The sequence below is a fragment of the Capricornis sumatraensis genome, chromosome 1 (assembly GCF_032405125.1).
Source record: "Capricornis sumatraensis isolate serow.1 chromosome 1, serow.2, whole genome shotgun sequence".
NCBI lineage: Eukaryota > Metazoa > Chordata > Mammalia > Artiodactyla > Bovidae > Capricornis > Capricornis sumatraensis.
Window position 1 is genome coordinate 116,855,280 of NC_091069.1, and position 25,383 is coordinate 116,880,662.

At 41.2% G+C, this 25,383-nt stretch overlaps 1 protein-coding gene across 6 annotated transcripts in view; it reads left to right on the top strand.

Annotated features, from left to right (window-relative positions):
• Window positions 1-25,383, top strand: part of APP (amyloid beta precursor protein) — a 312,912-nt gene that overhangs the window by 200,015 nt on the left and 87,514 nt on the right. For all 6 annotated transcript variants that reach the window (XM_068970376.1, XM_068970377.1, XM_068970383.1 and 3 more), the window contains 3 exons: window positions 7,318-7,451; window positions 15,731-15,805; window positions 17,398-17,556. In XM_068970376.1, the coding sequence (XP_068826477.1) occupies window positions 7,318-7,451; window positions 15,731-15,805; window positions 17,398-17,556 (368 nt within the window). The remainder of the gene's footprint in view (window positions 1-7,317; window positions 7,452-15,730; window positions 15,806-17,397; window positions 17,557-25,383) is intronic.

Here is a 25,383-nt window from a genome sequence, read left to right on the forward strand (position 1 = left end):
GTTTTGGTGCATTGTGCTAAACAGGATGTAGATATTAATAAAAATCATACCAGCACTCATCTCATTTCACATATTTGACAAAATTCCCCCATCCGTGCTTGTCCATAAGACATAAAAAAGAAATGAAGCTTGACTAGAGTAAACATAGCCCAGATAACATTTTTATTACCTTCTGTCCACACAGTGCATTGATAATCTGCCCACTATGACTGCACTGACTATAAAACAAGCGTGATACGAGGGCATATCCATGGAAGTGCCTTTGTTCTTTTTTTTTTTCTTGTAGAGTCCAGTATCACATGTAAGGATCACAAACTTTATTTGCTCATTATAAATGTCTCATCTAACTAGGACTTATTTGAGCTTAGAAGGAATTAGGGATTTTTGTTATTTTGCAGTTGGAGGAATAGACTTTTTTTCTTTTTTTTTTTAAGTTGGGATGGCAGTCTATACACTCTGCCATGTTGCGAGATGAAATTTTTTCATCAAATCTTCCTTTACAGGTTTTTATCCCCTATATATCAGTTACCCTTATTGCCACCCGTCATATAAATCACAGTCAGTTCATGTGACTGCATTGCTGGCTCCATATAAAATAGGATTTTCAGTGATAGGGCAGTGACTGGGTAGATCTTAATTTACTTTTATCTTGGGTTGTCAATGCTATAGAGATAAATTGCCTTTTTGCTGATGAAAGGAGACCCACCAAATTTTCTCGCTAGAATGAGTCAGACACGACTGAGCAACTGAACTGAGCTGAACATTTATATATTGACTAAATGCCATTCGTGGGTGTCTGCTTAGAGAGGTAGTCATAGTTGTTACTGTTTGAAGATGGTTTCTCTTTTTGTATCCTGAGCCTTAGAATTATGTGTCACCCCTAGAGATTGAGGAAATGAACGAATATCAGAATGATCAGGGCAATTTTTCACCATCAGGGCAATGTCTCTGATACCCAGTTCTTGCTGTCTTTACTATGACTATGACAGGGAGTATTATGCAGTGATTACAAAATCAGAACTAAAATGAGCATTTGGTACTTTTGCAGCTAAATTTGATTGTGTCCCTGACACAGGGGTTCTCCAACTGTGCTAAGAAAGGGATCTCTGCCACATCCCATCTTGGCTACCTGATGGGGAGAGCCGACCGATCGCGAAATACCCTGATGCAGGGAAAGAGGGCAAGAGGAGAAGGGGACGACAGAGGATGAGATGGTTGGATGGCATTGCTGACTCAATGGACATGAGTTTGAGCAAACTCCCGGAGATAGTCAATGACAGGGAAGCCTGGCGTGCTGCAGTCCATGGGGTCGCAAAGTCGGACAGGACTTAGCAACTGAACAACAGCCACCACATCCAAAGACAATAGGCATCTTTATTTGAAGTAACTTCCCTTTAACTTATTAAATTTTCTAGGAGGAAACAAAGGGATGAAAATGTTTCATTGGCACCATGTCACCAATGATGGTAGTGGATTGTGGTGGCAGGAACATCGAGTGCAGCACCAGAGTTTGTAATAAATTGAATAAATTGAAAGCAAATCCACTTACCTCCCCCACCATCCTCACCCCCTCAAGAAATAGAGCTGTGGCTGATACTAACAGAGCTTACAGTGTGAAGTGGAAATGCGACAGGCATGGATGCATCATTATCAAAACTGAAATGAACCTTCACCAACATGTGAAAACAATACTAACCTTTAGTATTAGGTTACCTGTGGTCTGTGGTTTAGGAAACAGCATTCAGGGGTGAGAAAAAGAAGCCAGCCTATGCCCTTTCTCATGGCTCTGTATGTGGGCATTGGGGGTACCTTCCATGGAAACCCCTCACCACCTCCCTGCTAACTTTCCAAGCCATCCTCATCTTCATCTTTTATTAATACTCTTGAAAGGTCACCTTCTGCTTTGTCCCTTAGCAGACAAAACAGTCCTTTTATTATTTATTCATTTTTGGATGTGGACCTTTTATTAAGATCCCTATTAAATTTTTTTTTTTTACAATATTGTTTCTGTTTTATGTTTTGGTTTTTTTGGCCCCCAAGGCATGTGGGATCTTACCTCCCCAACTGGGGATGGAACCCACACCCGCAGCATTGCAAGGTGACGTCTTAACCACTGAACTACCAGCGAAGTCCCTGAGACGATCCTCTTAGAACACATCACATCAGTCTTCTTTCCTCCAAAAAACCCACCTGGGCTTCTCACAGTCCTTACCGTGGCTTCAAGGCCCTTCATAGTCTGTCGCTTTTTCCTTTCTCCGTCTCACTTACTTCCTCACTTCTGGTCACATAGACCTTGCTCCTCTTGGGATTTGCCAGGCACACTCACCTCCAAAGGCCTTTGCACTGGTTTCTTCATCTGCCTGTTCCTCCAGCGGATAAACTCGGAAATAAGACTAGTTCAGCTCTTTGTGTGAACCTCACTTTGTCAATTAGACGGAGCCTGGCCACCTACTTACTGCTGCAGTCTCCCCCCACCTTCCTGGCACTCCTAGTTTTCCTTAACCCTGCTCTTGTTTCTTTTCTTCACAATACAGATCACATTGTAACAATGTGATTTACTGTTGTCTTGGTGTGTGTACAGTGCTGTTTGCCTCTCTCACTAGAATGTAACTCCACCAGGAAAACGGTTTTGTTTCACTCACTGGTTTCTGCCATGGGTTTTAGGGGCTGTAATATTTGTTGATTTGTTGAATTAAGGAATAAAGAAATGAACAGGTACACAAGCGAGACAGCGGAGTCTACATCCCAGCCGCTATGCAGCTTCTCAGATACCTCTAACCTCCCAGGGTTGCACAAAAGAAAAACAACATGAACCTTCTTGAAAGCATTACTCACCCAGAATGCCACTGAATTCTTGGAAGCAGGATGTTTCGGACTGAGACAGTCACATGCTATGAATCGAAACTGCATTTCTGTTGCGTGTTTTTATTTGGTATTACTTTAGACACCCATTCTTAGTATTAAAAGGAATATAATTATATTCTATGAAGCTGTGATGAGAATAGACTAAGAAAAGCAATATGAAGGTCCCTTAAAAGTTAAATGCCTATGCACATGATTGAGTGGGCTGCTAATGATTTGGCAGCTGGAGGTCAAAAGTTAGAGCTGAAGATGGTTAAGTCTGATTTTCTGCAGAAGGGCGAATAGACCGAGTGGGCATGCTTGCAGAAGGCGCGAAGGAGCGTGAACAAAGACCACAGGCTAAAAGATTGTTCAGATTCAAGCGCAAGGAGCTCTCTCTCCTGACCTCTGTTCATCATAGCCCTACTGCTGCTGCTGAACGCTGGTTGGAAGTCATCCACCAGATAGTATTCAGAGCAGGAAACTTTGTTAGAAAACAGGCTAGCGGTTATCATAACAAAGCATATCTTTTGCCAATATAGGTTGTCCATTAACAAACCAAACCCTTTCCAGTTCCCCAGACATGTCGATGGATTAGCCCCTTACTGCTTAAATATTAACTTTATAGCCTCTTCATGGTTTACCCAATCTTGAATTCAGACTTACTTGTGTGTGTCTGGGGATGTGAGTGAGTAAGTTGTTGATGGTCTTTCCTTTCTACACAATAAACGTGAAACAGGCTGTTTTTTTTCCTCCCCACCCATTAAATAAGAACACAGTGAAGTCCCTGGCACAGTAGACACTAGTGAATGGAGGATATTATTACTTGGCCAACCTGGAAATCTGAGCCTGTATCACAGTTTTTAAGGAATCTCAGAGGTCTCTGAACAGGATAACTGCTCTGTGTTTTTTGTTTTTTAAAAAATGCAACAAAAATAAACTCTCCAGTTAGTTTCTATTTTCTAAAATGGTTTAAGTGACCAGTGATATACAGCTTCCTGTTCCCCTGTGGCCTGGAACATTTCTGACATTCCTTGATGTTCCTTCCCCCAAAGGAAGCACCTTGAAAGGGTAGGGGCGTTAGGGCACAGGCTTTCCTGCCCCTGCCTGCCATGCTTGTTACCATGTCTCTGGCCTACCATGGACTTGATCACAAAATAACAGCCAGTCCTGGTATGACCAAGTCTGTAGGATGTAGAAAAATTAAGGACACAGATGCTGAGCTCTCTGAACAAACTTGAAACATTTTCCCCTTTCTCCTCACCAGCTGCAGGGCAGTCATAACAGTATACTACATTCATTTTAAAATATGAAGATATATCATTCTTCTCTCCTTGACTAGACAGTGATTTGATTTCTGATTGGTGTGAGTACAGGAAATTTTCAGTGACTTAACACCAATTGAGATAGAGGGTAAGTGTGAATGACTAAGAAGTTTGAATTAAAAATTAAAAGAAGGAATTCTCTGGTGGTCCCCTGGTTAGGACTCTGAGCTTCCACTTCAGGGATCACAGGTTCAGTTCCTGATTGGGGAACTAAGATCCCACATGCCACAGCATGGCCAAAAAAGTAAAAAGGAAAGGAAAGAAAGACAGCTTCTCTTAAAGTCCTCAACCAAAGGAAGCATCAGGGGCCAGCAACAAGGATTTGCTGAGAAAGATTCCTCAATTAAATGAAATACATTTGTAATAAAAGATTTGTATTTCTTTCCTTTTTCCCAAAATTTGTTTTAATAATTTAAATATTTTTCATCCTGTTAATATAACTTGCTTGCTGATTTCTTTATTCTTTAATTCTTAATATTGCAAAGCTACATTTCAACTTAGGCTAATAAGATTACAGTGGACTCAGATTGTAGTGTTTCCCTCTTTCCATAAAACAGTAGATCTGCCAATTATAAGAGCTGGAGAAAACCATAAGTTATTTCCTACTTGTCACTTTTACAATTTCAGTTTTCCAAACAGGGTGCCATGCTATGGTTTATAGCAACTTACAACTGTTGGCTATCTTGATCTGTGAATATGACCCTAAACCTTTATACATTTTCATTTATCCAAAATGTGAAATACAGTTAGCCTAATTATAGCATTCTGCCAGATTTTACTATGCCAAAAGAACTTTAACTTGTTCTCATTTGCTGTCAGCAAAGATGAGAAAATGATTAAAACCTTGGGAAAAATGCTAAATGCTACTTGCATGTCAAGTGGGGACATGACATGCATATCGATATATGCATGTTGATTTGCTTAAGTTGATGCGGAAAAACATGTACCTTTGTTTTTTAACAAAAAAAGACTTAATTGAAAATTATTTCTCAGTCTTAAAGATTAGGATACATTTTTAGTAATTTCAGCCTTTTATGCAAGTCATACTGAAGATTTTTTAGAAAAGTACATATTTTTTTTCCTCTCCACGGTACTTCATGGTCCTATGTGTAATTCGTTTTCAGTAGATGTGAAATAAAAGTAGCTGGTTCTTCCTGTGGTTAGGATAAGTGCTAAGATTTGAATTAGGTTAGAACAGTGAGCAAAGGAGAAGGGCAGGGTGCTAACGTGAATGAAGCGCCCTGTGTACCACCCTTTCTGTGGAGTGACAGACACATGGGGCAGCATCTCATTTTCCCAGCACTCCTAATACATTGGCATGTTGTCACCACTGGATAGATGAATAAACTGGAACATAGAGTGCTGAAGTTACTTGCCCTGGGTCACAGCTCATCTAAGAAAGACTGAATCAAGCTGTGATTGAAACCATGGTGCACCCGATTACACAGTTGGTGCTCTTTTCCTCCTTTCTTCCTTTTTGCGGCTGAATACATGCTCCCTTGTCTATTACAGAAGATGGGGGCCGATGTCTTTCAATACGTATACCCTCTGCCAGTTTCGGACCAGTCGACTCAAAAATCCCCTGGTATTTTGGGGAAAAAAATTCCAGTCATATGCCCTGCCTCCTTCCTTCCACTTCAGAAAAACATCTAGACTGACAACCAAACTGCTTTTATTTTTTTAGAAAAGAATTATTACACAGTGACTGAAGTAGAAGGGAAGAAATAAGAATGAATAGTTCTCTCTTTAAAATTAGATTCATTATTTAATTACGTAACAAGAAAGCTTTCTTGTTTTAGAGCCTTTAGATGGGAACATTCCAGATGTTTTTTTTCCCTTTGTTGTTCAGTCATGGACTTCTGTCTGACTCTTTGAAACCCCATGAACTGCAGCACTCCAGGCTTGCCTGTCCTCCACTATCTCCTCGCGTTTGTACAAACTCATGTGCATTGAGTCGATGATGCCAACCAACCATCTCATCTTCTGCCCCCACTTCTCCTTTTGCCTTCAATCTTCCAAACATGTGTAAAAGACACTTACCTTACTGTTTAGCTTCAAAGTGAGCTAGCAGTTAATTCTTCTCATTTAAGTTCTTTTTGGAATATTAGATCTCAAATATAATAAATAGTCAAGTAATCAGGTAAGGTTAGCGAAGAAGAATACTTAGATTGGTGATGGTTGACTAATCTTTTGAATAAAACACTTAAATTGATTTGGCTTGAGAATATAGTGAAAACACCTAAATTCATTTTTCGGGTTGAACATGCTTTCTTCTTTAAATCAAAATCTTTTCTTTTCATGTTGGGTTTTTTAATAAGCTCATAAGTGCTCTGAATTCTCACTAGTCATTACTGATCTTTTGTAAAACTGCTGGTATAGGCATTATAATTTACTCGGCTCATGAGTTTCAGACATTTTTGCTTTATAGTACATACACTCTTCAATTTTATGGGTATTTATTTTTCCACATAATATAACAGAATGTGTTGCAATTCAGGAATATCCCTCAGCAGTGTTAGTGGAATTCAAAATAGAAATCAGTTTCCTTTTGACAACTGGTATAATGAATTGGTTGACTACTGCCAAATTGTGAAGACAGAGAGCTCCTTTTGTGATTTCAAAAATGAATGTATTGACACTTACGAACTTTTCAGTAATGTTTCAGATGCTTTCTGACCAGATATCTAAAATCCAGTGTAGGATTTTCTTCATTCTGAGCTGCAGTTATTCTGCAGTATGCTGATTTTGAGATTTCCTTGCCCTTTTCAGAAATCTTAAGGTGTGATATTGATACCACTGTTTACTTTCAGGATTACAAACATTACTGTCCCCAGACATAGGGATCTGATGCACCATATCTGTGTTAAACACCAGCTGTTTTTGCTCTATGCATGCTTGTTTTGCAGGGAATTTTAAAGTTATTATAATCACAAAAAAGGACCATTTTCAAGATTTTCCTTCACCCTATTCTTAAAAGGGGTGAAAGACACCCGTACTGTGCTGCAAAATGTCTCATGTTCTCTTAAACAGCATTAACATCTTGTTCGTGCTTCTTTACTAAATTCTGGAATAATCAGAAAATAAGATTTTCTTTTGAAATGACTGGATGTTCTGTCACTCTCCTTAAACCTTCTTTCCTTCTGTGTTATAGTTCCTACAACAGCAGCCAGTACGCCTGACGCCGTTGACAAGTATCTTGAGACGCCTGGAGATGAGAATGAGCACGCCCATTTCCAGAAAGCCAAGGAGAGGCTGGAGGCCAAGCACCGCGAGAGGATGTCCCAGGTACGTGTGGCTCTCTATCCGTTAGCCCTTCCATACTGAGAAATCTGGATTTGCCTCTGCCTCTGTCTCCCCAGGGGCCCTGTGACTAATGAATGCGCAGGGGTCAGTGGTGGTTGTTGTATAGTCGCTGAATCATGTCCAACTCCTTGCAACCCCATGGATTGTAGCCCACCAGCCTCCTTCTTCTTGCCTTCCCAGGCAAGAATACCGGGTTGCCATTTCCTTCTCCAAGTGAACTTCCTGACCCAGAGATCAAACCCTTGTCTCATGCATTGACAGGTAGATTCTTTACCACTGAGCCACCAGGGAAGCCCCCTGGGGTAAGGGCCTTTAATTTGATCCAGATCTTAAAGACATAATATTTTAATTGTAAGTGTTTGCTATAAGGGCACCAATTTGGGGTTTTTTGCATTCTCCTTGAACTTGCCACCTAGGAAAGATCTTGGGATAGCACTATAGTTAAATTTTGTTGGCACAAATTAAGTTGTGCGTACACCTTTCTTGATGGTTTTGTCATTCTGTCTTTAGGGTGGTCCTGTAACCATGACGTCATAAATTTAAATTCCTTAAAATGTTCTTTAGCAAAGATGAATGTTTTTGTATGAAATAAACTTTGAGCCTAACATTTCTTACAGAGTTAATTCATAAGACTGTAGGGGCTTAAAACCAAAGTAAATCATAATGATCTAATCCCGTTAGTCATCTAGCCCTATAAATGATAGATAATGCAATAAAGGTTCAAGCGTTTGGCTTCTCAGAGAGGCATTTGGAACCCAAGCGTTTCTTGCTCCTAGTACAATGCTTTTTTTCTCTACACTGGGCTGCAAACCCTGGTGTTTAAAATCACGCATGTGTGCTCAGTTCAGTTCAGTTCAGTCGTTCAGTTGTGTCCGACTCTTTGCAACCCCATGGACTGCAGCACACCAGGCTTCCCTGTCCATCACCAACTCCCGGAACTTGCTTGAACTCATATCCATTGAGTCGGTGATGCCATCCAACCATCTCATCCTCTGTCATCCCCTTCTCCTCCTGCCTTCAATCTTTCCCAGTATCAGAGTCTTTTTTAATGAGTCAGTTCTTCCCATCAGCAGGCCAAAGTGTTGGAGCTTCAGCTTCAGTATCAGTCCTTCCAATGAATATTCAGGACTGATTTCCTTTAGAATGGACTGGTTGGATCTCCTTGCAGTCCAAGGGACTCTCAAGAGTCTTCTCCAGCACCACAGTTCAAAAGCATGAATTCTTCAGCGCTCAGCTTTCTTTGTAGTACAACTCTCACATCCATACATGACTACTGGAAAAACCATAGTTTGACTTTGTTGGCAAAGTAATGTCTTTGCTTTTTAATATGCTGTCTAGGTTGGTCATAGAGTTCTTCCAAGGAGCAAGCATCTTTTAATTTCATGGCTGCAGTCACCATCTGCAGTGATTTTGGTGGTGGTTTAGTCACTAAGTCGTGTCTGACTCTTGCGACCCCATGGAATGTAACCTGCCAGGCTCCTCTGTCCTTGGGATTCTCCAGGGAAGAATACTGGAGTAGGTTGTCATTTCCTTCTCTAGAATTTGTATGTAGTAATACCAACTACAGTTTAAGGTATGCTTGCTACCAGGTGCTGGATATTGCATTGAAAGTAAAAGTGTTGGTTGTAATCCATGGACTGCAGCCCTCGGGGCTCCTCTGTCCATGGAATTCTCCAGGGGATCTTCTCAACCCAGAGATCAAACCCAGGTGTTCTGCATTACAGACAGATTCTTAACTTTCTGAGCAATTAGAGGAAGATAATACTGAGGATTTTAGCCCTTTCTAGATTCTTCAGTCATTAAACAAATACGTGTCCATCACTTACTTCCAATCACCTTTCCAACTTGTAGTCTATGTGAAGAAATAATAGGAAAAGTTATATTTAAGAAACATACATGAGTGAATGAAGAAAGATCTCAGGTTAAAGTCAACCACACTTTTTTGGTGTTAATATTCTATGTAAATACCAGAAGATGTGACTGATTTTTGTCAAGTTTAGCACATATACTTCAAAGTTCCCATGATAAACACTGAACAAGATTCATGAACTTGGCATAAATTTCGTAAGATCATAATCTGTCTTTAGTAGAGGACGTTGATCCTAGCTTTTTATTTTCTGGTGATTTGACATGTGAGGCCTTCCTAATCCCAGGGAGATTGTCACAGGGCTGGCCAATTCCTAGGGTTAGCAGATGACTGGCCTGCAAAAGCTCCTTTCATATACACAGCCACCAATCCAAAGCCCGTACCCCTCAGCTACCCTCTTTACAGTCTCTTACACTTCAGTCCACTATCACCTGCCCTTCCCACCCCAAGGTTTAAGTATCAGACAATGTGGGAGAGCCCCTCTACCCCAGGGCCCATCCAAAATATTCACACTAGCCAATTTTATACCCGTTAAGCCTGCTCACCCTGCCTTGCACATTTCTTCCCACAAAAGCCATAGTGAAAGTTCCTACCACAGTTTTCCTTCACTCCCTTTGCCTCCTGACCACCCTGGTGCTTTCGTGTGTCGCCCCCGACCCCCCTGCCCCTCTGCCACACGGCATGACTTGTCACCTCCTCTTGGGAACTGTGACTTAAAGTTTTTTCAGTGGTAGCGGTCTTCTGATCTGTTGCCTTCACCTACCTAAATAAAAATAAAACCTGTATTTAACCATAGAACTTCTAATGTATCTGGAAAGACTTTTTTTTTTTTTTTTAATGAGTCACCAGAGTATTTGGAACTACTTAGGAACAATAACATTAAAGGAAAAACACCATAATTACAATACGTGGGCTCTAGAGTGTAATGTGCAGATATAGTTGTTGCCTATGATGAAAACTTAAAAGCAAATTGAACTAGAAAGGTAGCTAGAGATTTCCATGGTGCTTTAATGGTTAAGACTCTGAACTTCCACTGTGGAGGGCATAGGTTTGATCTTGGTCAAGGAACTAAGATCCCACATGCTGTGCAGCTCAGCCAAAAAATAAATAAATAAAAGTAAAAAAAATAAAGTAGAAAGCTAGCTAGAGTGGAGTAGTGAGGTTTCACCTGAAGCCAGTTCTTCTGAAAAATAGGACTTTTCTTTAGGAAAGATATAAACGATATAGAATCACAATTAAGAAGGTTGAGTATCACCCGCCACACTTGTTGCCATAGAAAAGACATCTTTGAAACTTCAGTCCGGTCTCATTGCTTGTTTGTGAAGCTTTTAGGACCTTCTTATTGCCCTCAGAATCCACTTATGAGACAATGGGGCCCCCCAAAAGAATGCTAACAAAATAAACACTGAATGCTCGGCTTGGCATTTCCAGTGCCTGCCCAGGCACCCCAACCCCCTGCACCCCAACTCCAGCCTTCCTTACTTCCTCTCCTGCCTCAACTGCCAACATCCCCGTATAGGCAGCCTTAAACCACTCGGCTCAACACATGTTCAGCTCATCATGGACTTCTCTTTGGTCTCAGCATGGAGCTCTGGAAAGGAACCAACTCTTCTTCACATGGACGCTTCTCAGTCATTGCCCCACTCACGAAGTCCTCAGAGTGGGACAAAGTCTTTCCTCTTTGCATTTAATTAAATATTTTGCTTGCCAGTTTTATTCCTCCAGCTGGATTATAATTGTTCAGTCCCTATACATGTGTATACGGTGCCTTCCTAACCTTACACTTCTATCGTGAACCCACCTAGTCACTATTTTTTTTAAAGAAAAGACAGATTCTGAATTCTTCCCAGCGTTTATTGGTCATTTTGATTCCGTGAATTAAACTGACGTCAAATACTCTTTTTCAGATAATATAGATCTCTCCAGAAGAGTAACTTCATTTTAGTTTAGCACACCTGTTTAAGCCATGACTTAGTTCATATATGTTTTGATGGACTTTCATTGTCTTCTAGTCATTACCCATATCTGAGATAATTTAAAGAATGTTATCCTGGAGCAGAGAATGTTGTCTATTACATTCCAGTGATCATGGGAGTATGAGATGCTTGAGATCAACATTTATCATCATAATTTATGGTACTGAATTCTGGGCGCTGTTTGACTTTGAACTTGCCTGCCTCCTAAATCTCTCTGTATTAGTTGTCATTTTCTCTGCATGAAGCAGCCAAGTCTTTGAAGATCCATAAATCCAAATGATACTGACTCTTTCGTGCATGCAGTGGAAAATTGCTTTATAAGTTTATAGGGGGCCACTGTGAAGTCTGGAGAATTTTTAATTTAAAAATATCATGTTTTAAAATGATTTTTATTATAGTTTTTCTTATTTGTTTTCTTAGAAATACAGAGAATTTGAAGGGTTTGGGTATTTGGAGTGTTTTTGTTGTTGGGGCGCATGATAACTCTGAACTTACAGACTTTTGTTGTTCTCTGTTGTGAACGGAGAAGGGAATGGCAAGCACTCCAGTGTTTTTGCCTGGAGAATCCCATGGACAGAGGAGCCTGCTGGGCTGCAGACCATGGGGTCACAAAGAGTCGGACACAACTGAGTGACTAACGCACACACATGTTATGAATAGTATCTAGCAAATACAAGAATCCAAATAATCATTTATTATGTATTATTTAATGGTTTTAATATATCCTTCAAATAAAGTTCTTCAAAATGGAAGTTGACCTTTCTCGACATTTGTTATTTTTAAGATAAGCATCAGTATCTTAGGAACAGCCTTTTTCCCTGTCACCAAATATAAATAAACGTAGCTCACCTGTTGGATTTGCCATTATATCATGGCTGATTGGGCTACAGGGGACAATAACATGGTCTTCAGAGCCACAGAGATCTCGGTTTACATCTGTCCTTCTCCTTTATTTCCCTCCCTAACTTTGAGCAGGTAACTTAACCTGGTTCATAAAAATGAGGATGTCCATGCCTAATCTCACAGGCTGGTGTGAGGAATCAATTAAACAAAAGAGATTTTGTAAAGCTCTCAGTCCTGGACCTGGTATTTAGCAGGTCAGGAGTGATCTGATGCATTATCAGTGAACCTCAGTGGAAGGCATTTGTTCAAAAGGAGATATTGCGCCCACTGTGTGTTTATCTTTCAGGAAGTAGGCCTAGTGTGATGGTGCAGGCGCGTTGTTTTATTCACAAAGGTGTAGTTATTCTTCAGTTGCTCTGAGAATCAAAAATTTGTTTCATTTCTATAGGAGTGCTTATTTTCAATTTATTAGCTAAGTTCAGTTCCATTCAGTCGCGTCAAACTCTTTGCGACCCCATGAATCACAGCACGCCAGGCCTCCATCACCAACTCCCGGAGTTCACTCAAACTCATGTCCATCAAGTCAGTGATGCCACCCAGCCATCTCACCCTCTGTCATCCCCTTCTCCTCCTGCCTTCAATCCCTCCCAGCATCAGAGTCTTGTCCAATGAGTCAACTCTTTGCATGAGGTGGACAAAGTATTGGAGTTTCAGCTTTAGCATTAGTCCTTCCAATGAACACCCAGGACTGATCTCCTTTAGGATGGACTGGTTGGATCTCCTTGCAGTCCAAGGGACTCTCAAGAGTCTTCTCCGACACCACAGTTCAAAAGCATCAATTCTTCGGCACTCAGCTTTCTTCACAGTCCAACTCACATCCACACATGACTACTGGAAAAACCATAGCCTTGACTAGAAGGACCTTTGTTGGCAAAGTAATGTCTCTGCTTTTGAATATGCTACCTAGGTTGGTCATAACTTTCCTTCTCAGGAGTAAACGTCTTTTAATTTCATGGCTGCAATCACCATCTGCAGTGATTTTGTAGCCCCCCAAAATAAAGTCTGACACTGTTTCCCCATCTATTGGCCATAAAGTGATGGGACCAGATGCCATGATCTTAGTTTTCTGAATGTTGAGCTTCAAGCCAGCTTTTTCACTCTCCTCTTTCACTTTCATCAAGAGGCTTTTTTTAGCTAAGTAAGTCTCCTTAGTTATTCCATGGATTCCCCTGCTCAAAGCTGAAAGTTCTGAATATTGAAAGAGAGATGGTAAAAATTCAGTGTAATACAGGAAATCAGTTCTTCACATCCCAATAAAACATTTGACTTCTCTCTCAAATTAATTTTGAGATTCCTTACCTGAGGAACTCATGGTAGAATACAGCCACCATGAACATTCTCGAGGCAGGAAATTGAAGGATTTTTATTGCAAGGCTTATCTCATCTATAAAGCAGAAGTAGCCTTCAGTTGCCTCATCTCATAAGTGCCCTTCATTAACTTCTTGGAGCCACCAAAGTATCTGGGGAAATGTGTTTCATTCCTTCAGTATTCTATTCTTGTTCATAGCAGCCTGGCATTTCTCAATTTTTCTCTGACCGTGCTAGATTATTTTTTATATGCTCTTCACTTGTAATAGGGGCTTCCATGGTGGCTCAGAGAGTAAAGAATCTGCCTGCAATGCAGGAGACCTTTGTTTTGTCCCTGTGTTGGGAAGATCCCCTGGAGAAGGGAACAGCTACCCACTCCAGTGTTCTGGCCTGGAGAGTTCCATGGACTGTTTAGTCCATGGGGTTGCCAAGAGTCAGACACAACTGAGCGACTTTCACTTGCACTTGTAATAGAGAATTCATTCCATCCTTTTTTCCTCATAATTTCGTGAAAGCAACATGAAGCCTGTCCTGTAGTTTCTACAATGAAGCAAACCTAATAAACAATAAACTGTCTAATTTAAAACTTGACTTGATGATGTGATATTCTCATAGAACTTCTCTATCCATAGTTATTTATGCCAAGCTTTTTTGTTGTTGTTGTTATCTTGAAGGATGTCAGAGAAAAAGGCAATTCCTTAGGAATAAGTACCTGTAAATAACAGGCTCTTATAGTACAGACATCACTGTCTCTGCTTTGTGTATCCACCAAGTCTGCAAGTACACAGCTGTCAACAGACCATTATTTTGCTTAATAGATCTTTCTTTTCTTTACCTTACCTTGCTCAAGTATGAGCTACACTTTAAAATCTCTGCTTGATAGTGAGTGGTACTCTTGAAAAGGAAAAGGAGCTGTAGGTGGTAAGAATCAAGTATCATTTTCTTTCAACAGCATCCGCAGCTGCAGACTTTTCCTCAGCATTCAAATCAGTGGGTGAACTTCTCTTAGAGAAATCCCAAGTAAACATTATGGATGAGAGGAGGAAGTCTTATTTTCCTACAAAACAGATTAGCCTGGTTACTGTATTAGTGTTACTTACAAGAATGCTTTCTGCTACATTCAGAACATTGTAATGTGTGCTGTCCTGGAACGTGTGGAGGAATCTAGAGCATCCTCTGCTGTTTATGAGATGACTTGGCAAGCAGAAGGTTCTAATCATCCTCAGTTCTTTGGTGGGAGGGATCTTAGGATTTGTGACAATAGAAGTCTTCTTTTCCTGCCTCCATCATGTACTTCATTTTGGCACTGTGTTCACTGCTTGTGTACACATGCATAGAATGTTATTTATGGTTTTGTTCCCCTTTGTACTGTTTGAAAAATATAGAACTGAGATTTTATAACTTACCTTCACAAAAGACTAACACCAGTGTGCTGAATATAATGTTGGAAAACCTTGTTCAGAAAATCTACGTGTTTTATGGATCGTTGGCATTTGTGCACGTTGAATAAAATGACTTTCGGCTATTTCTCAGGAAAAGAAAAAAACCAACTTTGTTTCAAAGAGCTGTGTGCTTAGTTGCTCAGTCACATCCGACTCTTTGCCACCCCAGGGGCTGTCACATGCCAGTGTCCTCTGTCCATGGGGATTCTCTGGGCAGGAATACCAGAGTGGGTAACCATGCCCTCCTCCAGGGGATCTTCCCAACCTAGGGATAAAACCCAGGTCTCCCGCATTGCAAGCCGATTCTTTACCATTTCAGCCACCAGGGAAGCCTTCAAAGGGCCATATCCCTGCAATAAATGTGTACATTCATGTTTACTATACTGCTGTGACAGATTATTTACATCATCTTAGTGGGAGGTTAGATATTATTGAGCTAGGAATGGAATGTGATCATTTTTTGCATATATAAAATGTCAAGTGTATGAACTTTCCTGGAAGTCCAGTGGTTAAGACTTCACCTTCTGATGCAGAAGATATGGGTTTGATCCCTGCGAGTTAAGATCCCGCGTGCTTCCTGGCCAAAACATAAAACAGAAGCAATATTGTAACAAATTCAATAAAGACTTTAAAAATGTTTCACATAAAACTGTAAAAACAAATTTTTAATAAAATGTCAAATGTAGAAAGAACAGTGATGGTAGCTCATGAAATGCGTATTTGAAAGAAAAATTGATGGTTTTCAATGATTTATTCCTTCTGTAGGTCATGAGAGAGTGGGAAGAGGCAGAACGTCAAGCAAAGAACTTGCCTAAAGCTGATAAGAAGGCAGTGATCCAGGTAAACCCATCTCGTATCCACCACAGAGCAGCACACGCCCACAACCCTGGTTGATGGAGTGCCTGCACCTTTTCCAGCGTCTGCTGGAACCTCGTGTGCATGATTGCTCATTATTTCCCTCAAATTCAACTATTACTAATCAATATCTAGTAATTCAGTTGCTTAAAACCTGCCTAATATTTGCTCCCAAACAGCTTGTTATAATTCATTTCTGTAGAAGTCGTATTGTTACCTAAAGCCTAATTTTGATTAATAATATAGCTTTTAGATTGCCCTAGTCTTCTACTACTTCTTCCCTGTGGCCAATTTACATGATAAATTGAATTTCTGACAAGAACCCCTCTTAGAATTGCCTTCAGTAAACCATGAGATTATCATGGTCATTTTCTTAAAGTTTTGAGTAAGAGAGGAGTTTTCTGAATAGGCATGTAATTTAGAGTTTCAAGAATACATATATTTATCCTGCATTATGGTTAGTCAAATCGATTTTTAGGGACCGTATAAAATAATGAATTTACATTGAGAATTAGATCTGGGGATGGAAAGCAGGGAAGTGAGGAGAACCCATAAAACGTGCTGAATTAGTCAAAATGTTGAAATGACTGAACTCTTTGACGAGAAGGAAGTATGATACCACTTTTAAAAGATTTGAACTTAGTGTAGTAGCAGAATCATCTGAAGGGCTTGTTAAAACTCAGTGTTTTGTTGATGGTGCTGCCATTTAGTCACTAAGTTGTGTCTGACTCTTTTGGAACTGCATGGACTGTAGCCCGCCAGGCTCTTCTGTCCATGAGATTTCCCAGACAAGAATCCTGGAGTGGGTTACCATTTCCTTCTCCAGGGGATCTTCCCAACTCAGGGACTGAACCCACATCTTCTGCACTGGCAAGCGGATTCTTTTTACTACTGAGCCTGTTGAATGCATAATCGCTCAGTCGTGTCCAACTCTTTGAGGTACCAAGGACTGTAGCCCACCAGGCTCCTCTGTCCATGGAATTCTTCCAGCAAGATGACTGAAGTCGGTAGCCATTCCCTTCTCCAGGGCTTCCTCCCAATCCAGGGATCAAACCGAGGTCTCCAGCTTTGCAGGCAGATTCTTTACCGTCTGAACCATCAGGGAAGGTTGGTTTACCAGGAAGGATGGTAGCTTTACCAGGAACCATCAGGGAAGGTTGGTTTACCAGGAAGGATGGTAGCTTTACCAGGAACCATCAGGGAAGGTTGGTTTACCAGGAAGGATGGTAGCTTTACCAGAAACTATCAGGGAAGGTTGGTTTACCAGGAAGGATGGTAGCTTTACCAGGAACCATCAGGGAAGGTTAGTTTACCAGGAAGGATGATAGGTTTACCAGGAACCATCAGGGAACCATCAGGAAAGCTCACAGGGAGCCGATTCCTTAGCTATAACTAGATGTAACATTCACAATGTTAATTAACTTTCTGATGTTAATTAAATAATTTAAATAAATAATTTAAAATAATGGAAATAAAATACTGTGTATAATTCAAGGATTAAAAAAAAAGCCTTGAATTGCTGCTCCGTCCCATTTGTCCAGTTCCCAATTGTCACACGCCTGTGTTTGTGATGGCAGCACTTCCAGGAGAAGGTGGAGTCTCTGGAGCAGGAAGCAGCCAACGAGAGGCAGCAGCTGGTGGAGACGCACATGGCCAGGGTGGAAGCCATGCTCAACGACCGCCGCCGCCTGGCCCTGGAGAATTACATCACCGCCCTGCAGGCTGTGCCCCCTCGGGTAGGCATCCCTTCACCTCTCCGGGCACAGCAGACAGTAGGCATGGGGACAGTGGGGACAGAAGGCCATTAGAAAGACATCAGGAGAAATGCCAAAAGCACCCTTAATCACAGGTTCAACCTCAGCCTATTTTATCTTGAAGGTTGAAGTGTCCCAGGGCCTGATTTGAGTTGTTCAGTTGTGTCCGATCCTTCTCCACCCTGTGGACTGTAATCCGCCAGGCTCCTCTGCCCATGGGATTGTTCAGGCAAGAATATTAGAGTGGGTGGTCATGGTCTCCTCCAAGAGATCTTCCCAACCCCAGGATCAAACCTGCATCCCTTCTATCTCCTGCATGGGCAGGGAGGTCCTTTACCACCTGGGAAGCCTTGGATGATGATCATTCGTGGAACCGCTGAAGTCAGGGAAGCACAGTAGCTGGGAGGAATTTAGATGTAACCTGGTCACGTGATGTAACTGAGATCAACAAAATCTGAGATTTGGCTGGGTCATAAGGAGTTTTTGTGGAATAAGAGGAACTCACATTTCCTGCTGGTAGCAGCAGCCACATTCTCTAGGGGTAAGAGCCTTATTTGGTCATGACATCCACAGCAAAGGAACTTATTTGTGTTCAGGGATAAATGCCAAAGGCCGTGCATGCCCAGTTCTCCTCAAGGAGGCTTCAAGGAGAGCTTACACTGGATGTAAGGAACATTCTGAGCTTGAGTCTCTGTACATTATGTCTGTTTGTTCTGTCCATTACCAAGTTAGGGATTTTGAAGTTCCCAACTGTGATCGTGGATTGATCTCTTTCTGATGTGATGCCCTCAGGTTTTGCTCTACGTATTTTGAGGCTCTGGACTTTTCATTTGTTTGTTTATTTGGCTGCATCAGGTCTTCGTTGCAGCACGAGGCATCCTGGATCTTCTTTGAGGCTTGCAAGATCTTTAGTTGCGGCATATAAACTCTTAGTGGCAGCATGTGGGATCTAGCTCCCTAACCAGGGATCAAACCCAGCCCCCTACACTGGGAGTGTGGAGTCTTAGCCACTGCACCACCATGGAAGTCCCCAGAAGCTCTGTTTTTAGGTGCATAAATATTCAGTGTTGTTACATTCTCCCTACCACCTTCTACCACAATCATTGTGAAATGACCTCCTTTTATCCATGGTCACATGTTTTGCTCTGAAATTACTGTGTCTGATATTAAGCTACTCTAGCTTTCTTTTGATTAATGTATCATATTGTATCATTTTTCCATCCTTGTGCTTTGGTTTAGCCTATTTGTTTATATTTGAAGGGCATTTCTTGTGGGCAGCATGTACTTGGGACTTCCCCTTTAACTAAGAAGACCATTTAAATGAAGTTACTATTATGACTGCCTAAATCTTATCTTTGTGCTGTTTGTTTTTAGTCCCATCTTGTTCCTTATTCCTTTTTCTTTTTTGGCTACCTTTTGGATTAATTTAATATATTTAATGATTCTGTGTTGTGTCCTTTGGTGGCTTTTAACTATAACTCTTTATTATTTTAGTCTTTGCTCAGGTATGGCTGAAAATATCTTTAGTTTACCTTTGTCTAAAAAGATATGTTTACTAGAATAGAATTCCGGGTTGAAGTTTTTCTTCAGCTGCCTTAATGATGATGCTCCATTGTCTTCTTAGTTGCATTGTTTGCAACAAAAATACTGATATCATCCTTTTCTTTACTTCTCTTTAAATAATGCATCTTTTTTTTTTAATCTGGCTGCTTTTAGCATATTTTCCTTTATCACTAGCTTAGAGCAATTTGATTATGAGGTAACCTAGTATATTTCAGTTTTCCCTTAATCCCATTTGGCTGTTTTTCATATCATACATACAGTTTTCACATGTAGAATGTGAGTCTGGATTTTTGTTTGTTTCACATCTTCCATATCTTTATTTAATTTTTGAACCTTTGGAATTTTTTTATCAGTTGTCAGATATTGTGACGTTCACCTTGAGAGTGCTGGGTATTTTTGGATACCTGTAACTATTCCTAATCTTCTGTTGTCCCCTTCTTCTCCCGCCTTAAATCTTTCCCAGCATCAGGATTTTTTCAAATGAGTTGGCTTATCGTATCAGGTGGCCAAAGTATTAGAGCTTCAACTTCAGCATCAGTCCTTCCAGTGAATATTCAGGGTTGATTTCCTTTAGGATTGACTGATTTGATGAGAGATTGTTAGATGGTGTCACCAACTCAGTGGACATGAGTTTGAGCAAACTCCAGGGGACAGTGCATGCTGCAGTCCATGGGACTCAAAGAATTGGACTCAACTTAGTGTCTGAACAGCAACAACAATGACTATTTCTGAGCTTTGTTCTATAGTGCAGGTAAATGCAGTTATCAATGAAAGCTGAGTTTTTCCGTCTGGATGATGGGAATAAGTACTATTTCTGACCCTGTGTGAACACTGGACACTTACCTCAAATCCTTTTGGATGATTTTTTTTTCCTGTGGCCTCAGTTTCCTTCACGTGTGTGAAACTAATACCCATCACTAGTCAGCTGCATTCTCATAGGGCATCCTCTCCAGATTCTCTCTCCAAACAACTCCTTCCTCTCCAGTTTTCTGTCCTTTGATTGTCAGGCACCTCCATGTCTCCAGACTCCAAATCCAAGTCTTCAGCTCTCTGGAATCTACCAGGCTCTAACTGGGTTCCCAAACCTGGAACCGTAGCCTGGAAACTCAAGGTAGTAAACATAGGCAGTCGTAGAGCTCACAGTGTTAGTTTCTCATTTCTTGCTGGTCTCTGTCCTTCCCCTGATAGCTGACATCTTACAGAAATATAGTTCTAGATATTTTCTCCATTTTTTGGTTGCTAGCAGGAGCAGAGTAAAGCTGGTTCCCTCTACAAAATCTTGGCCGAAAGTAGAAGTCTGTGTCTACATTATGTAACCAAACCAAAAAGTCACCCACTTGCATGTATTCGCCTCACTTTTTTTTTTTCTATACTAAGATTTAGTGCAGAAAACTCGGAGGAACCATGAAAGAGCTCCTGATACTCTTCCAGATCATGAAATAGTATTGACCTTGTTCTACCAATGACATCACTGAGATTGAGTGGCTGGTCCAGGGTGACACCACTGGTAAGGGACAGGGTGGATCTGTGAATCACAGTTGACCCCCGCAGTGCCTTCCAACCAGACCAGGCTTCCTCTCAGAACAATAAGCTTTTGATGAAGAATATTCACATTAGCATTTTCATTTTCTATTCAGGAAAAAAAATCTATGTCCAAGCACTGCTCAGTAAAATTCTGTTCAGTATGTTTAGAGAATGAGTTCCTTAATTATGCTCCCTTTTTTTTTTATAGGACTTGATTTTGAGATCGGGGTCATCAACATCATTTGCCAGAGATAGGCAGGGTGGGGGCCGTTGAGAGCAGAACCTTCATAGCTGACATTTAATGAAGGATTGCAGCTAAAGGTCCAATTACTGAAGTAAGATCTTTCCTAGATGGTCATTGACAGAGCTGGGAAAATAAAATGAGGACTGAATGGAATCTTTAACAAACACACATTTCAGATCTTTCAGTTCAGCCTCATCAGCCATCACAGGAAAGACTGTAACAAGAGGAATGTTTGCCAAAGCTGCTTGTGTTATCAAAGGGGATAAATTCAGATTGGTCATAATTATGTGCCCTGAGTCTGTTGATCACATCACGTAGAATTAGACATGTTTATTTGAAATGAAAATTAAAAATTGGATTAACAAGAATTGTTTTACAGTCAGAAAAATCAGATTGTCATTGATTGAACCAAGTATTCACAGTGAAGTCTTACCTAGAAATACATAAAATTCTCCCATGTAATAAAACTGGGTCTGTATAGAACAAAGATCAAGAATAGTTATTATTGTTGCTGTTCAGTTGCTAAGTTGACTCCAACTCTTTGCAATCCCATTACTGACCATTTCTGTTAAGTTATTGACATTGTCTGTTTTATTTGAATTTTAACATATAGCTTGACACACACTTAGCTCTGCAGTTTAGAAAATGGGAGAAAATTCTAAATCCCTTCTTAGGAGGTTTATATATTACTGTTGAAAGACATACCAAGAGCCTACCAATAACTATCTGAAAAAGGTCATTTCTAGTATTGGAGTCATAAATGTTTCTGAAATCTCCCTCATATTTAACGCAATGGCTGGAAAGTATGAAATATTTAATAATTGTTAGTTGAATATAAGAAAATGCATTAGCCAGGTTTTTACTATAGATTCTATACCTGATATCACCTTCTGAATAATTATCCCCTTAACCTTGACCATAAAGTGATGGTCAAATAGATGGAGAAACAGTGGCTGACTTTATTCTGGGGGGCTCTAAAATGCAGGTGGTGATTGCACCCACGAAATTAAAACATGCTTACTCCTTGGAAGGAAAGTTATGACCAACCTAGACAGCATATTAAAAAGCAGAGACATTACTTTGTCAACAAAGGTCCGTCTAGTCAAGGCTATGGTTTTTCCAGTGGTCATGTATGAATGTGAGAGCTGGACTATAAAGAAAGCTGAGTGCCAAAGAATTGATGCTTTTGAACTGTGGTGTTGGAGAAGACTCATGAGAGTCCCTTGGACTGCAAGGAGATCCAACCAGTCCTTCCTAAAGGAGATCAGTCCTGGGTGTTCATTGGAGGGATTGATGCTGAAACTAAAACTCCAGTCCTTTGGCCACCTGATGTGAGGAGCTGACTCACTGGAAAAGACCCTGATGCTGGGAAAGATTGACGGCAGGAGGAGAACGGGACGACAGAGGATGAGATGGTTGGATGGCATCACCGACTCAATGGACATGGGTTTGGGTAGACTCTGGCAGTTGGTGATGGACAGGGAGGCCTGGCATGCTGTGGTTCATGGGGTCGCAAAGAGTTGGACACAACTGAGCGACTGAACTCAACTAACCCTGACCATATTGTACAAAATGGTCTCAGACTTTGTAAGTGGGGAATGTGAAATAGCATGCATTGTTTATACACAGTCCCTTGGAAGCTTAAGTTTAATCCATATTTCTATTTTTTTTTAACCCAAGCTTGGGAGTATGATGTGATGATGTATTTGTGCAACTAGAATTCCTTACTCTACCATGAATTTCATTTGTGAGTCCCAGAGTCTGTGTGTTGCTCCAGATTTCCTTTTTTGATTAATTACATGCCTACTGACTAATGTATTGAGTGCCCAACCTACAAGTGCACTGTTTGAATCAGAGGAGGGCATAGCAACACACTCCAGTATTTTTGCCTGGAGAATCCCATGGCCAGAGGAGCGCCCCAGGCTACAGTCCATACATAGGGTTGCAAAGAGTCGGACACAACTGAAGCGACCTGGCACGTATATATACTTAAAATATTACAGTTGCTGAAACAGTCTATTCTTGTCCTTTCATCCTCCTCCCTCTTCCACTCCCATCCCCTGGAATAAAAAACTTAGACCACAGTTGCGTCCTTTTGTATGCTCAGTCAGTCGTGTCTGACTCTTTGTAACCCCATGGACTGTAGCCCGCCAGGCTCCTCTGTCCATGGGATTCTCCAGGCAAGAATACTGGAGTAGTTGCCACTTCCTACTCCAGGGGATCTTCCTGACCCAGGGATGGAACCCATGTGTCTTATATCTCCTGCATTGACAGGAAAATTCTTTACCACTAGTGCCAGCTGGGAAGCCCCACTAGGATAAACTCTTAATCTGTAGAAGGCTAGTGACTCTTCTAATGACAAGCTCTTCAAGATTTTCACTTCTCTATATATTTCCTTGGAAGGAAAAAGGAGGTATACTTTTTTCCCCAGAAAAGTTAAATTCCTCTCCAAAGTTGCATCAGTTCAGTTCAGTCACTCAGTCCTGTCCAATTCTTTGCAACCCCATGGACTGCAACACACCAGGCCTCCCTGTCCATCATCAACTCCCGGAGCTTGCTCAAACTCATGTCCATCAAGTCACAATGCCATCCAACCGTCTCATCCTCTGTCATCCCCTTCTCCTCCTGCCTTCAATCTTTCCCAGCATCAGGGTCTTTTCCAGTGAGTCAACTCCTCACATCAGGTAGCCAAAGGACTGGAGTTTTAGCTTCAGCATCAGTCCTTCCAATGAATATTCAAGAATGATTTCCTTTAAGATGGATTGGTTTGATCTCCTTGCTGTCCAAGTGACTCTCAAGAGTCTTCTCCAACACCACCATTCAAAAGCATCAATTCTTTGGTGCTCAGCTTTCTTTACAGTGCAACTCTCACATCCATACGTGATGACTGGAAAAATCATAGCTTTGACTAGACAGACCTTTGTTGGCAAAGCAATTTTGTTTCTGCTTTTTAATATGCTCTCATTGGAAAAGATCCTGATGCTGGGAGGGACTGGGGGCAGGAGGAGAAGAGGATGACAGAGGATGAGATGGCTGGATGGCATCACTGACTCGATGGACATGAATCTGAGGGAACTCCGGGAGTTGGTGATGGACAGGGAGGCCTGGCGTGCTGCGATTCATGGGGTCGCAGAGAGTCGGACATGACTGAGCAACTGAACTGAACTGAACTGAGGTCCAAAGAGCAAGCATCTTAATTTCATGGCGGCAATCACCATCTGCAGTGATTTTGGAGCCCAAGAAGATAAAGTCTGTCACTGTTTCCATTGTTTCCCCATCTATTTGCCATGAAGTGATGGGACTGGATGCCTTGATCTTCTTTTTTTGAATGTTGAGATTTAAGCCAACTTTTTCACTCTCCTCTTTCACTTTTATCAAGAGGCTCTTTAGTTCCTCTTCACTTTCTCTCATAAGGGCAGTGTCATCTGCATATCTGAGGTTATTGATATTTCTCCCAGCAATCTTGATTCCAGCTTGTGCTTCATCCAGCCCAACATTTCACATGATATATTCTGCCTTCCCTTTTCCAGGGGATCTTCCCAACCCAGGTATCGAACCCAGGTCTCCCGCATTGCAGGCATATCCTTTACCAGCTGAGCCACAAGGGAAGCCCAGGAATACTGGAGTGGGTAGCCTGTCCCTTCTCTAGCGGATCTTCCCCATCCAGGAATTGAACTAGGGTCTCTTGCATTGCAGGTGGATTCTTTACCAACTGAGCTATCAGGGAAGCCCCAGTGTACTCTGCATATGAGTTAAATAAACAGGGTGACAATATACAGCCTTGAATACTCCTTTCCCAATTTGGAACCAGTCCATTGTTCTATGTCCGGTTCTAACTGTTGTTCCTTGCCCGCATACAGATTTCTCAGGAGCTAGGTCAGGTGATCTGGTATTCCCATCTCTTTAAGAATTTTTTACAGTTTGTTATGATTCACACAGTCAAAAGCTTTGGCATAGTCAATAAAGTTGCATCACACGTGGTTAACCTTCCATCACCCTTGGAGGCCTTTAAGCTACTGAACATATGTACTACTTTAAACTAAATTATCACCAAATATAGGACTTTGGCTTCTTACTTTCACAGAGCTCAAATTTAAGCAACTCATGGCCTCATGAACTATTGATTTAAATACTGTCTGAGCCTTCCCTCCTGTAATTGGCAGGGTCTACTTCATAGATGGAGAAAAGATTATTATATTGCCTGACTGTTCAAAATCCTCTGTAATCTGAAGAGAAACTAGACTTATGTGGGATCCTGTACAGATAAACCAAAGCCTGCATGCATGCTAAGATGCTTCAGTTATGTCTGACTCCTTGCGAACCCATGGACTTTAGCTCGCCAGGCTCCTCTGTCCTGGAATTCTCCAGGCAAGAATACTGAAGTGGAATGCCATGCCCTCCTCCAGGGGGTCTTCCCGACCCAGGGATTGAACCCGCATCTGTTACATCTCCGTCATTGGCAGGTTTTTTACCACTAT